This window comes from Cryptomeria japonica, chromosome 9 (assembly GCF_030272615.1).
Source record: "Cryptomeria japonica chromosome 9, Sugi_1.0, whole genome shotgun sequence".
NCBI lineage: Eukaryota > Viridiplantae > Streptophyta > Pinopsida > Cupressales > Cupressaceae > Cryptomeria > Cryptomeria japonica.
In genome coordinates, this window is record NC_081413.1 from 260,858,246 (window position 1) to 260,872,745 (window position 14,500).

Here is a 14,500-nt window from a genome sequence, read left to right on the forward strand (position 1 = left end):
GGATAGCCTCACAAAACTAATGCATCCAATGAATGCATTAGTTATCCTCCTATTGGCAGGAACTAATAAAAACTAATACTTCAATTTCTTTTTTATAATAATTTTAACAATTTAAGAAAAAATCTATTAGAAAAGAACAAAATTAAGATAGCGATCGCCATATACGGCCAAAACGCCGGAAATAGTGTCGTGGACGCAAAAACAAAGCTGAATGCAGGGGAATTCAACATTATCGACTTTTAGTAGATAAGACATTAAATTCTAATCACCATTATTTAAGGTAGAAGACGATAGGGATCGAATTCTTTAGTCAGTGAGCAGGCCCTACAACAAGCGAATCCTAGTTTATATCGAAGGCTTAAAAACAATCCTTGCAAAGATTTTGCTCACTATATATATCTGCAATTGTTATTCCCTAATTCCCAACGTCTGAGATCTGGGTTTACGCTCACAGGGAGGGAGCACTGAAACATTCGTAAGATTTAAATAGCATGGCGCTGCGTACAGTCTATGCCCTGTTCTTCCTCTTCTTTTCCTGCACTTCTTTCAAGCTTGCCCATTTCTTCACTTCATTAGTCTTGACAGACTTCTAATCAATTCCGAACCCTCGTCTCCTCTTTTGTTTTTTCAGTGTTTTTCTTTCACTCGAGAGAAAAATAAGGCAGCTCCGAACTTCTTGGTTACGGTTGCCCACGGGTATGCTTTCACGACAGTATAACTTTCCCATAAATCGGTAGTTATAATTAAAAAACATCTGTTTAAGCTTATTGAATTCGCATGCTTTAAAACTTTAAAAGCAAATTAGAAATCGAGTATTGCATTTAGAAATCTTAAGCCATTGAAGAAATTTTTTAGTTAATTGTTGGCAGTTATTGAAGATTGCATACCTATGTAACTGATAACTGACATTAAGTACTTTGATGGTAAAGGAGAAATTTTTATCGCTTGAAAGAAATTTTCATTGACCGTGAGGTTTGTTTGAATGGATTATAAGGTGACTGCAACTGTATTTGCCCTGGTCGTCGGGGCTATATACCTTGTGAGGTTGCAGTTTCGAAAGCGGCCAAGGCCTCCCCTGAATATGGAGCAGTTTAAAGGCTTGCCTAGATTGCCCACTACTGCAGTTCCACGGCGATATGAGTTGGAACTCCGGCCTGATTTAGATGCCTGCAAATTTGACGGAAAATTGACAATTACATTGGATGTAGTTGAGGAAACGAAGTATCTGGTGCTCAATTCTGCTGATTTGGTGATCAAGGATAAATCTGTTTGGTTGCGTGGCAAGGATACAACAAAGGTAAATAACAGTATTCAGAATTCAGTTTTCGAAATGCTTTTTCTTTTCGTACTCTTTTTGGGTAAATCATGGGTAAATTTATGGGCAGCCATTAAAGTGGGATTAGTCTGGTCTGAATTCGTGGTTCTCCCTATGCCCGCCCCCTCCCTTAATCAACGCTTTATTTGCCTGGTACCCTGTAAAACTAGATTATCTTATACTTGTAGGTCACTTGACAGCCTTAAGATTTGCCCATGTAAATTACGTCACAACCTTAAAATTTGCAAATGTAGACGTTGGTTAAATTCAACTTTGGCATTAGTTAATGTAGATGTAGGTTACTTGCAACTAAGCTTTTAATCTGAAGGTCATTAATGCCCATCAAGCAATTGGCTGACGGCCGTTTTACAAGATTGCAGATTGCCCTTTATAATGCACACAACTGTATGACTTCTGATAGAATTAAAGAGACAGCCACTACTTATTTTAACCTTTTTGGATACATGCACTCACATATGCTATCTTTACAATGTATTTAAATGTAATGGGTATGTTACTAAATTTTCCATTTGTTCTTTGGAGTTATGTACAGCTCTATTGCAGTGGGTGTCACATTTCTACTGATTGTTATTCAACAAACTTGCCTTATATTTTTAGGATTTATGGACATGCCTATTGCAGTGGAAGAAGTTTAACCCAAATCATGTTCTAGCAAGTTTATTGTAGCCACTTCACCATAAGGCATTGTATAATATTGATCTGGTTTATTTACTTGTATGTTCAATTTTTATATCTTTTTCTGCCTCAATATCGTTTCCTCTGTGTTTATGTTTGAAGTCTTTAGATAATCTTGTTCCAGATGGTAGAGTCGGTAAATTTTAGTAAAAGTCATGAAATTCTTGTAAATGACCTTGACACATTTTTTGGATTTATGGACCACTTTATCACAGTGAATGAATTTGAACCTTGTTTCTGAACTTTAAATTATTTCCTTACCATTACAGCATGTTCCGTTAGAACACAATTGCCCTGTTTAATTTTTTTCCCACATCCATTTTTCTCAAAAAAATTCCCCTTTTAAGGCTTGGCATAATGTATCTCCAGTTTGCAAATTTTAGTATTCAAATTCACTTGTTTTTGTCTCTTTATTTCTTAGTTATTTCGTTTTAGTTGCTTAATTATTATTTTTGATCTGTTTTTTTTCAGGATCTTTTCTTTCACTTCCATGATTTTCACATTCAATATAATCCTAATAATGAAGTCGTTTGAGTAAACTTAGGCTATTTATTGTCTTTATATTGTGTATTGTGGCTGAATTTGGGTTGTTCCTATGGAAGTGCTCCATTTTTGATAAACTACAACATTTGTAAGTTTTGCTAGTTATTTTAATTTATTCATTTATTTTTGTCTTTCCTTTTTTTCTCAAAACTTTTTCATTTATTTAATTTTTGTATTAGAAATGTTTCTATGTTAACTTTAACAGATGGATTAAATTTGTACACAGGCAGGGAGATGGTCATTGTAAAGAACATTTTATCTTATTATATTTTGATAATGGATCACATATAATATATTTGCATCAATATTGGTTCTATATAAGCTTCAACAAATGGATTGAACTTGTACACAGACAGAGAGATACTCATTGTAAAAAAGATATTATCTTGTTACATCTTGAAGATGGATTGTAGAGTGTGATTTAAATTCATATGCAAAATCTTCTAGACAATTGAGAGAGAGAGAGAGAGAGAGAGAGAGAGATTATATAGTATGATTCAAATTCATATGCAAAATCTTCTAGACAATATTATCCAAAAATGTTTTGGAGAGAGAGAGAGAGAGAGCTTATCTTACAATTATAATGTATAAATAACCGTTTTCAGAACTTGAAATTTCACTCATCTAATTCCATTCAACACTATTATTTTTCATAGTGCACTCTAATAATTCTTAGAGCAATAATTAAATCTCACACACATTGTAAACCACTAAGCATACACATTTCGTTGGGTGTTTCACACATAAGCTTTGAGATACTTATTTCCTGTATGCTTAATGGTTTGCTATGTGTGGTTTAATTGTCTATCTTAAAATTATTAGGGTTCATTTGGAAAAATAGAGGGGTTGGATGGAATGAGATTAGTGAAATTCCAAGTGTTGAAAAAGGTTATTTTCATTTTATAATTGCTATATATATATTAGAGAGAGAGAGAGAGAGAGTCTTAATCGATCTTGCCCACAAAAAACAAGGGACAAATAAGTTTGTACGAGGATCAAAGGTAGGAAACCAAGGCTTAATGTAGAGAAATTGACCTTGAATATTCCATGGACCAGATTGTGCAACAAACTCTTTATTTTGGTGAATCAAGTTCAAGAATGAAAAACCCTATGGATATGGGTGTATAGAAATAGATCCATGCATGTAAGCCACATAATTTGGGTTATAATTCTGAAGATTTGCATATGAGGGTGTGCTTTAGTGGATATTCTTCATGATGAACCACCTCTTCATCCATTTTTATTTTTGAGGTTTCAACTAAAGGCTAGAAAGACAAAGGGAGAACCCACCTTACCCAAGACATTGTTGTTGTTTCTGGAGTTGATAGGCCTTGTCTTAATGCTGTCCTTTGAAAGTATAAGCCAATTTTACAAATTGGACCATTAAGGTGTGCGAGAGAATTTTGTGTCATGGGAGTGAGATTTGCCCATTGCATGGGGATGTATAATCATTGCGATGGAAGAGACAAGGGAAGGAGATTTTGAAAAGGCCAAAAGTTCCTACCAATGTTTGTTGAGGCAATTGCTTCCCCTTTGACACTAGAAGATCTCCGTGTTGTGAGAATTTTCTCTAAGGAAAAGTTTTTATTCTTTGCAAGCCTTGCATTTCGATTTAGGCTTTGTGAGAACCCTAATAAAGGGTTCAAACAAGAGCCTTTCAACCAATTAATCTTGGTTGCATTGGTTTGTTTGTTGGCCACCATTCTATTAGGGAGAATTAGTCATAAATGATGCATTAAAAGAAGTCTGAAGGATGGAATGGTTTAGGGCATTTGGCATTTGAGGCCAAACTTCCAACACTAGAAATTATAGCCGTCTTATCCAACATATTGACCTCTGGCATGCATTAGCTGATTGATTACTCTATAAGGGAGAAAATCACCAATCCTGGAATCTTGTGTGTAGATCTTTTCCCTTGCAAACAATGAAGGGAAACTTGCAGAGGGATAAAATCCTCAAAGCCAATTGAAGGTTTTTGTGAAGAGATGTGTTGGAGACATTCACAACATGGAAGCCTCTACCCTGAGAAACTAAACCTAGACCTAAAGTTGGAGTAAATGTATTTGAATCCTCTTTTGAAGAGCAAGAATCGTGAGAATTAGGATTTTAGAGCAAAGTAGTGTGGGCATGGGTGAAATTGGAGTGACATAAGCCATATCACACACACCCACAGACACAAGTAGGCCTCTTATATTATCCCCTTTCTCCTTGTAATACGTGATTGATGTTAGAAATAGGATCTTATTAAAATTGATGTTCTCGAATATTGGTAGATCACCATGTCTCCCCTTGCCAATAGACAAGGATTGGATTTGTCTCAATGAGATTGGCTAGTGGCCCATTGATTGATAGGGGAGGTGTTGTTTGTACGAAGCCTCTAGCTAAATAAAGATTTGATTTGTACCAAGGAGATCTACTCTTCTTACATCCTTTTCTCACATGTAATATCAATGCCAATTGGTGTAGTTACTCCTATCTATTGGCATAGAGGACTGATTAAATAAATGATTATATGTTAAAAGGGATTTAAGAGAGAGTGCTCTTAATGAAATTGTTGTTCTAGGGAAAATATGAAAGAGGAAAGAGATTAGTGAGGGGAACAATGGGCCTAGAGTAGAAAAAACTAGTTAACTTTCAAAGTCATATTTTAGTTTAGGTTGTAGTTTAGGTTGTCAACCATTAATTGAACCATGATTAAGCCTTTTTTGAGAGAAGGATGCTCAATTCTCAAGTTAGTTTTGGATATGACTTGCTGCTTACCATGGATAGGACTATAGTTAGGAGAGCTAGCCCAATAAGAGTTGATGTGCCCCCACCTGCTTATAATATCTGTGAATAATTGAGGCGATGAATAAAAAACAACTCACCGAGCCTTCAACCAATTGGAGAGTGCCTTGGAGATGAGTTGCGAGGGAGTGAACCACTCTATCGATGAAGCACTTAACCAAGTAATCACAAAAGTGTCCCAAACATGGGAATGCTCTAAATCCAACCTATTTGAATGAATGGTAATAATAGAGAGGGAAGTATTTGAGCTCTCAATGCTGTAGTGACATATTTGACCATTGGGCCACAAAACTGTCCCAAAAAATGGGATTGGATACATTAATAATGGAATGTGTGTGTGTGTGTACATATATATGTATATACATATGTATGTGTCATGCCCCCACCATGATGCATCTCTGCTGTACTTAAAAGAGTGAAAAATAATAAAATATTGATGTGCGTCAATAGCCAGAAAATGGCCTTATTAATAAGACTTTGCCATTTTCTAATTTCTAAGCCGATCACAATGGAGTCCCTTCTCTAATCGGCGACTTGTGAGATTTAACAAACCACTAAACAAGTTCAGTTTCCAAGAGCCACATAAGATGTAGAGGTATGTGATTAAATGGAAAATATACAGAACAACAAACATATAAATATACATATCGAAGGAGAAAAAGAATAAAAGACATGGAGTTTGTGTAAAGAGGAAATCAGGAATAAAATATTATCAGCAGCATTTCTATATAGTTTGTTTGAAACTAAGATTAAAATATTAGTTTGTGTAAAGAGTTTATAATCATATAATTGTTCATTTATGTTGTGTTATGTCTGCATTTCTATATATACAAGTTATTGTATATTCTGTTTTAAATACATACAAAGAAGCATTGTCAATAAGATTGCATTTGATTATAATAATAGATCAGATTTATACTTAATTTCTTATACATTCATAATGCATGAAAGATTATTATATCAATGGCCTAGCCTTTAATCATTCGCAATTGCCTGTGAGAGGATAGGTTGGTGTGTGTAGGGAGAGGCGGAGTAAATCCTCACAAGATAGGTAAGCCCAAGATTGGGTATGGACAGAGTCCTGAAACCTTGAGAGAGCCTACTTGTAGACTGGTTTCCAAGTGCCCTATGACAGTAAATCCCTGTTGTCCATTAGGGTTATGAGAGAAGTAAGGATGGGGCCTAAACATAATAATTATTGATTGTATTATAAATAATTAATAGTTCTCTAGTTTTAATAATCTGATTGAAGGAATGATAAGTGCAGTGATATATGGTTTAATTATGGGAAACAGGCTTACTCCCAGTAGGGGACATTACAATACACACACACACATATATATATACATATACATATATATACTCATATATACACACACACATATATGTGACAAAATGAGTATATATATGACTATATATATGTATGTGTGTGTATATCACATACACACACACACACACACACACACATATACTCATTTTGTCACTGCCGGCTACCCCGATCCTGTTAGATTTAGTACTTTCAGATTAGATAACACTCAGAAAATCAGAATTTGTTTCTAACTAGGTTTGATTAGACTTATTGATTTTCAGATTTAAGCATAGTAAGAAATGAATGCATAAAGACAAGACAAAAATACCCTAGGAAAACCTCCTAAGAGGAAAAACCCAGCCAGAAAAGATCTTCAGATCTGATTATGGTTTTGATTCAATTGATAATTACACACTTATCTGGAGCATAGAAGTTGCAGTCATAGAGAAGATGCTACAGAAGACTACTTAATTAGCTTGCTGGCAGTGATCATGATTTGCAGCCCTTCTCCCTTGTCTTGCTGTGCATAACAAGAGTTAACTTCACTTTCCCACTAGTTCACTGTCCTTTGCTTGAGCCTTCAATGGAGATCACTGGTTCAATGATAGCTTGTTGTCTGCTGTGATCTAATTGGTGATCTGCTGCACATAAATGGAGTTCGCTGCAACCTAACTGGTAATCTGCTGTGTACGGATGGAGTTCGCTGTGATCTGCTGTGCATGAATGGAGTTCGCTGCTGTTCACAAAGAAGTTCGCTATGTTCTGCTACTTACAAAAGGAGTTCGCATTTGTATTTCGCATTTTACTTGAGCTACCTTGATTGATATCGTGAGGAGTGTATGCTTTATTTATAGGAGAGCAAACCCCCTAATCAAGTCGGCTTTACCCTTTTAATTTGCAAGTTAATTTATTTAATTTCTTTTGATGTAGAGGATAGGGTCGGCCCTATCAAGTTGTAGCGTGGAGACCTTTTGAAGTAGGCAAAAGGTATAGGGCCTGGCCCTATGAATTGGAGAAGGGGCTGGCCCCCTTAAGCGGATTCCAATGTTGCCCAAGGCAATTGGAATCCGCCAGGCCCTAATTATAAACAACAGATCCTTCCTTTTTTCCTTCTTTCTGGTCCTCCCTATAGACATAGTTATGTTTTCATTTATGTTTTAAAACATTTGCATGGTCTATCCGATTCCACTAAAGCTTGAAAGTGAAGTGTATAAACGTAAATGTATTAGAAATGGTATTGCATTACGGAGAACATCAGTCAAAGGAATGAGTGACTTTTTTCCTTAACACATTTACACTATGTTTACTTGCTTATATTGTATTGTGGGATTAGGTTATCGAACTCCTCGTTGCATGTGTAGGGTAAGGCAATAGTTAAGGCCTTATCTTACATTTTGAATTTGAGTTTGGGTTACTCTTTGTAGTAATGTAACCTATCTCAGTAGAGAACTCTTATTATTTTGTTTGCACCACAATTTATCATTTGGTTATACCATAAATTATCATTTTTGTTTCCAATTTGTTACATCACAACTGATCATTTTTGTTGCACCCCAATCTTTGTAACACATCCCCCTCTCACCCCCCACCATGTTAAAATGTTTTTGTTATAAAACTGTGTAGAAATTTTTGTATCAACATTTTGGATTTCATTTTTTTCCTCTTTATTGCTTGGTGTTTGTGCCTCTTTGCTTCTTTCCCTAGCTCTTGTTCTCTGTTCTGAAATGCTTGACACGGTTTTATAAATAGAAACATTTTTGCATAATTTCATGGACTGCGGAAATATCATATCTCTAATTGATACCATTCATGGAAGGGAAATACATGTCCTAGTTATATGCCACCTCATTATAGCGAGGCGTTTTTTGCATGTACTCCATTACCATTGCACTACAACCCTTTTGAAAAATGAGTCAGGAATTGCCATGATAATCTAGTTTTCTGTGGCAGATATCATTATACAATCTCATCTTCAATATGAAGATTTATTTTTTCTGTTGTAGTATTGTGTGAGTAAGATCGAGTCTGTTTTAAGTAATGTCTGCTGTAATATTTATTTGAGTAAACTTCAATTAGTTTATTGAAACAATATTTTGTGTTAAAGTTCTTTTCTGGCCTATATTTACTTTTTAGATTCCAACAGTGTCTTTCATTTTTGATTGTAAAAAAGACAAACTTTTAGTCATCTTTTTAAAATTTTTACTTCTTTATTGCTGAATGCAAGTGTTTAATGAATAATCAGATATCTTTAATGAATAATCAGATGTTGTCTTTCATTTTTTGATTGTAAAAAAGACAAACTTTTAGTCATCTTTTTAAAATTTTTACTTCTTTATTGCTGAATGCAAGTGTTTAATGAATAATCAGATGTTATCTTTAGGTTCACTGCCTATGTTACTGGTTATTACTAGTATTGCTTAAGGCTGTAGCATTTGCATCCTTATAGGGAGTCTTTGGATGCTATAGATTATTAAATTATAATGATTTCATTTATAGGTTTTTTAAAATTCGGCTTGCTACTACATATATTGTGCTAAGGTTCTTTCTGGCCCATACTAATATCGGACTGGTTTAGCATGCAAAAAAACCTTGAGTGTGGGGCACTCTAAGTAATAAACTATGGTTTATGTATTTAGCATTTTTTACTTTGCAGGTTCTAGTTCCATCCAATGTTGGTCTTGATGCAGAAGATGAAATTTTGGTGTTGGAATTTGAAGAAGCATTGCCACGTGGTAAGGCAATTCTGGGCATTGAATTTCAGGGAACTTTAAATGATCAGATGAAAGGTTTTTATCGGAGGTACAATGTTATAATCCTTTTGTTTAGAACAAGCATTTGTGTAAAAGGTTTTTGAGATTTGTGAGGATGAACTCCAATCCATATAACCTGTTATTCTCAATTAAATACTGTGAATTAAGTGAAATTCATTGTTGATATTCCAATAAAATATAGTTCAGAATAACTACACAGAATATATTTGAACAGAAATGTAAATTATGGATGGTTCTCAACTCCACGAAACATGGTTAAATTGACTAGTTAATTTGCATGCTTCAGTACATATTTGATCAATGGTGAGAAAAGGAACATGGCAGTTACACAGTTTGAACCGGCTGATGCTCGTAGATGTTTTCCTTGTTGGGATGAACCTGTGTGCAAGGTACAGTTTTGAGTATTTACAAGGCATATGCTTTTCATTAAATTACAATGCAACTATTAATAATTATTTTTCTAGGACAGTCTTATCAGTTCAATTGAACTATAATTTGAATATGCATCCTTTTAAAGCAATGAGTTGTAATGGTTATCTATTCTGTTAGACTTATTGTATCTGTGCTCACCTAGGAAGTTCACATTATCATTGCCACATCAACATGGGAAGTGCACATGGTAGAGCTTAAACAGAAGTGTGGGAATTAATCTGCAATCGTGTGTTGAGCATTATTTATTTTAGTTAAAATGAATGAAATATAAAAGCACAACTTCAACTCTTATGAAATATGAAAGTACTAATAAATTAATAATTCTTCAAAAACTAGATATGCATGTTTTCCCTTGGTTAATTTGTGAAAGGATTTATGAAATTTCACCCTTTTATGGACCACAAGAAAGGAAGACATGTATTGTATTCAAACTATAGTGAATTTCCTAAATTTGATTATTTCCTCATGAGTCAGATCCTTTCTAGGATGCTACATCTGTTTTGAACTTTCAACCTTTTGTTTTTAGCTTTTATGCTATTCATTGGGTGTAATGTCCTATTCCTGAACCGAGATTGGATGATAAATATTAAATAATAATAAAATTAAAATATGAAAGGCTAAACAAAGCATCGGTTATTAAAGGATAGGGACTTGAATGAATATCAAACAATGAACTGTTAGTAAACCAACCACCTCATAATGCCGTAATCTTAATTATAGAAGGATATTGATTACATAGAATAAAGAGACTAAAGGGGATTGATTATCCTAAGGAAGAAGATAGCAACTTAATTGATGACTAAGAATATCGATTTAAGGAGTAAGTAATAAAAAAGAGATTTATGACTTTGATTAGTTGAATAACCATTAACTATGAAAGATGCGATTTGTTTATGGTTATAAATGCACCGATTAATAATTTGAGATGGTAGCCATCATTCAAACCAATGCTAATTACAATGTCGATCAAGGCAAGAGTACAATTTGGAGGATAATGATAGCGATTAAAGATAAGAAGGGAAATGGTTAGGAAAGAACGTGTCTCTTTAATCACATCCCTCTAATCATTTAAGAAGACAATCGAATTCAATACCAATCAGGACGGAAAAATCAGTATTAATCCTTTATTCCCAGATTTGAAGAAGTTCGTGGGCAGGCTGAACGCCAAGTTATTGAGTGCCAGAATTAATAATCCATTCATCTGAAGCGGGACATTACAAATTTAGTCTCTTATGCGTTTTAACACATGATCTTAAAGTCATGGTGCAGAAATAGCGATTATAAGTTCTTGTCAATCATCCATTCTCAAACTAGAAACCAAATCAGACTTTCTTATTTCAAGCAAACTTCAGTAATCATTTCCGAGATGTGGCATCAGTGTTATTAACATAATACCTTCTTATATTAATGTATAAAAGTGTTCGACGATCAAGATTAGTATCAACCAATTCAATATAGAAGCTGTTCTAAAATAAGACGAAGGTGGCATAGTTTATATCTAGTCTTGCCATATTGGTCGTCTAAATCCCATAAATTACAAGCAGAATTTAAGTGTCTCTACAAGGGAAATTATATTGGGTTTCATATCGCTAAGATTTTTAAGAAAAATAATTAAAAAAGTTCACAAAACATCTCTGTCCACAAAGGACAGTCAAGTAGTGCCAAAACATAACAAATTCCATAAACAGAACTCTGCTTAAAAACCCCATTGTCAAATTCATACTGTCTTAAAGGCAGCCTTGAGAAGTTCTAAACTAAAATAGCATTATAAGGATCCAACAAAAGATTAAACAGTGGGAGCAGAGGTTTAATCATTCTTGAGCAGTTCCTGGGTTTTCGCCGATAGGTCCCTCAGCAGTTTTTGCATTCCCCTTATTTTGCAGCCCCAATCAATGTGATTAATGATACCTTGTACATGGCTAGTGATCCCATGAACCTTTGGCTCCATTTATTTTTCAACCCAATCAGGAAATACTCCAAATCCAGATTTTGGTAATGGATGGTTAACCAATGAAGAATCTGAAATTGTACAATTGGATTGATATTCTTGTCACTTAATCCATTTGAACCAGTAGAAACAACAGCATTCTGTTGCAGGGATCTAGTTACATAAGGATAAAGGGTATCTTTATGATACCACTTATGACGCCAAAAAAAATATTAAGCTGATAGACATCTTTCTGTGCACATCCTGGCCAAGCAACAAGAAGAGTCTTCAGTACCCCCCTCAGCTATTTTTTCCTATGCATTTTTCATCACTGCTCCATGCAGATGATTAAGGAGTTCTTGTGGAATTTCGTTCACTAGTTGCTTTGAAAACTTTTCTTTATTAAAAACAATGTCATACCCGCTGGTTGTGGGCAGCAATATTTCCTTTTTCCAATATGCAAAACTTATCTTTGTGAAGACTATTATTAACATGGTTTACTATTGATTTTCTATAGTCAGTCCTAGAGGATAAAAATGTATCGTTTGAGCTCTCTAGGAAAAATGAACTAATCATGAAATTCAAGCTTTTAAACTTTATTCTACTGTTGGAATGTTGAACTTTACTATAAACACCAGTGTTCCACGGGCGTTGGGGATGCATTTCCGGGACGGGGGGACCAAGGGCCTAAGTTTGGGGACGGCGGGGGGGTGGTGCTGATATAGTTATACATATACATATAGTACTTGAAAAACTAGTTTTGAAAAGATGTATGACAGTATTACAGTATAAGAACTACATTTCAAATGAGACTGTAGGAAATTTGAAATACTAAATCTAAATACCAAGATTTCTTCAATGCTAATTGTGTTGTTATATGGAGCCTAATCAGACTCGGAGGTTAAATTTTCCCTACTTCTATTGGTGCGGTTTCCCCCTATATTTTTCAACGGGGCTTTGGGGGCGCTGCCCCCAAGTTGGGGTTAAGGGGCATCGCCCCTTGCGTTGGGTGTTATTTTTATATTGGCCCACGTCCAATTAGGGTTACCCCTTAACCCCCCAAAAAGTCATTTTTTAAAAAATTTTAATTTTAAACATTGCATATATGTGGGGGTGACGGGAGACGTTTGGGCGTCTCCCAGACATCTCCACGTCTCTGGCGGCGATTGGGTGGCGGTGGTGGGACGGTGGGGGACGTCGCATCCCCGTCCCCCCGTCCCGGAGACGTCCCCCTTAGGGAGACGTGGCCAAAAAGGGGGGGGGGGGGACGCCCGTGGAACACTGATAAACACTAAGTATTAAATTATAAACTGTAAGGATTGGGAAAAAAACTTTAAACTTAGCTTTTACTTGTAGTGAAACCTAATTTATAAATATAACCATAACAACCGCTTTGCAAACTATAATCTTAAAAATATATAATGGTGATTTAATATTCCAAATCAGCCCCGTATTTCTTTTTTCAAAATTCCTACACAGCTGGTGCATTGTTCCCATTCAAAGGCCAAATTTTGACTCAGACATTTTAACATTGTTAAAAATATCATAAATAATTCTAAAAGGATGTAATATGTTCCTAGTTATTTGATTCTTTCCTTACATATTTAGTGTTCCACGGGGACGCGTCCCCCCCCTTTTTGGCAATGTCTTGGAGACGGGGACGTGACGTCCCCCACCGTCCCGCCATTGCCACCCAAGTGCCGCCGGAGACGGGGAGACGTCTCCGTTTCTCCCAAGGAGACGTGGAGATGTCTCCACGTCTCCTTGGGAGACGTTTGGGCGTCTCCCTGTCCTTTGAGAGACGTGCAGACGTCTCTTGAGGGACAGGGAGACACCCAGACGTCTCCCATCGCCCCCATGTATATGCAATGTTTAAAATTAATTTTTTTTTAAAATTTAAAAAATTGACTTTTTTGGGGGTTAAGGGATAACCCTAATTGAAACGTGGGCCAATAGAAAAATAACACCCGATGCCTTTATAAAATAATAAAAGTATTGCTGCCCCTTGACCCCAACTTGGGGGCGCTGCCCCGAACCCCCGTCGAAAAATATAGGGGGAAACCACACTGATGGAAGTAGGGAAAATTTAACCTCCGAGTCTGATTAGGCTCCATATAACAACATAATTAGCATTTAAGAAATATTGGTATTTAGATTTAGTATTTCAAATTTCCTATAGTTTCATTTGAAATGTAATTCTTATACTATTATATTGTCAATACATCTTTTCAAAACTAGTTTTTCAAGTACTATATGCATATGTATAACTATATCAGCACCACCACCCCGCCACCCCCCCGCTGCCGTCCCCCCGCCGTCCCCAAACTTAGGCCCTTGGTCCCCGCGTCCCCTCGTCCCCAACACCGGTGGAACACTGTACATATTATAATGAACTTTGTCTTTAGTATTGTCATGTACAGACACAAAAATGGCTTCATGATGCACATATAGTTATCTTTATTATTGTCTACATTAATTAATATTGTTTGTTCTACATGGACTGATGTTGTGTCTAAATCATCATATGCACACGCCTTCATTATTTTAAGAAGTTATATTTTATGATATCAACTTTGAGCATTGTTCAGTAAATACAATGCACCAGTGCTTCTATTATAGATTGTAAATCATCCCACTGAAGTAAAAAGCATGTAATTGTTTGCCAAATCAGGTAAGAATTGTTTTTCTATGTCAATTTTGTTGGAATATTTACCAAAGAA

At 35.5% G+C, this 14,500-nt stretch overlaps 1 protein-coding gene across 2 annotated transcripts in view; it reads left to right on the forward strand.

Annotated features, from left to right (window-relative positions):
* The first annotated feature begins 266 nt into the window (after positions 1 to 266).
* The window catches only part of LOC131061912 (aminopeptidase M1), an 89,855-nt gene continuing 75,621 nt past the window's right edge, over positions 267 to 14,500 (forward strand). The window contains exons 1-5 of one of the 2 annotated variants that reach the window (XM_057995763.2): positions 267 to 501; positions 632 to 696; positions 995 to 1,297; positions 9,304 to 9,449; positions 9,708 to 9,810. In XM_057995763.2, the coding sequence (XP_057851746.1) occupies positions 1,082 to 1,297; positions 9,304 to 9,449; positions 9,708 to 9,810 (465 nt within the window). In that variant the 5' untranslated portion in view covers positions 267 to 501; positions 632 to 696; positions 995 to 1,081. The remainder of the gene's footprint in view (positions 502 to 631; positions 697 to 994; positions 1,298 to 9,303; positions 9,450 to 9,707; positions 9,811 to 14,500) is intronic. The other variant, XM_057995762.2, reaches the window with a different exon arrangement.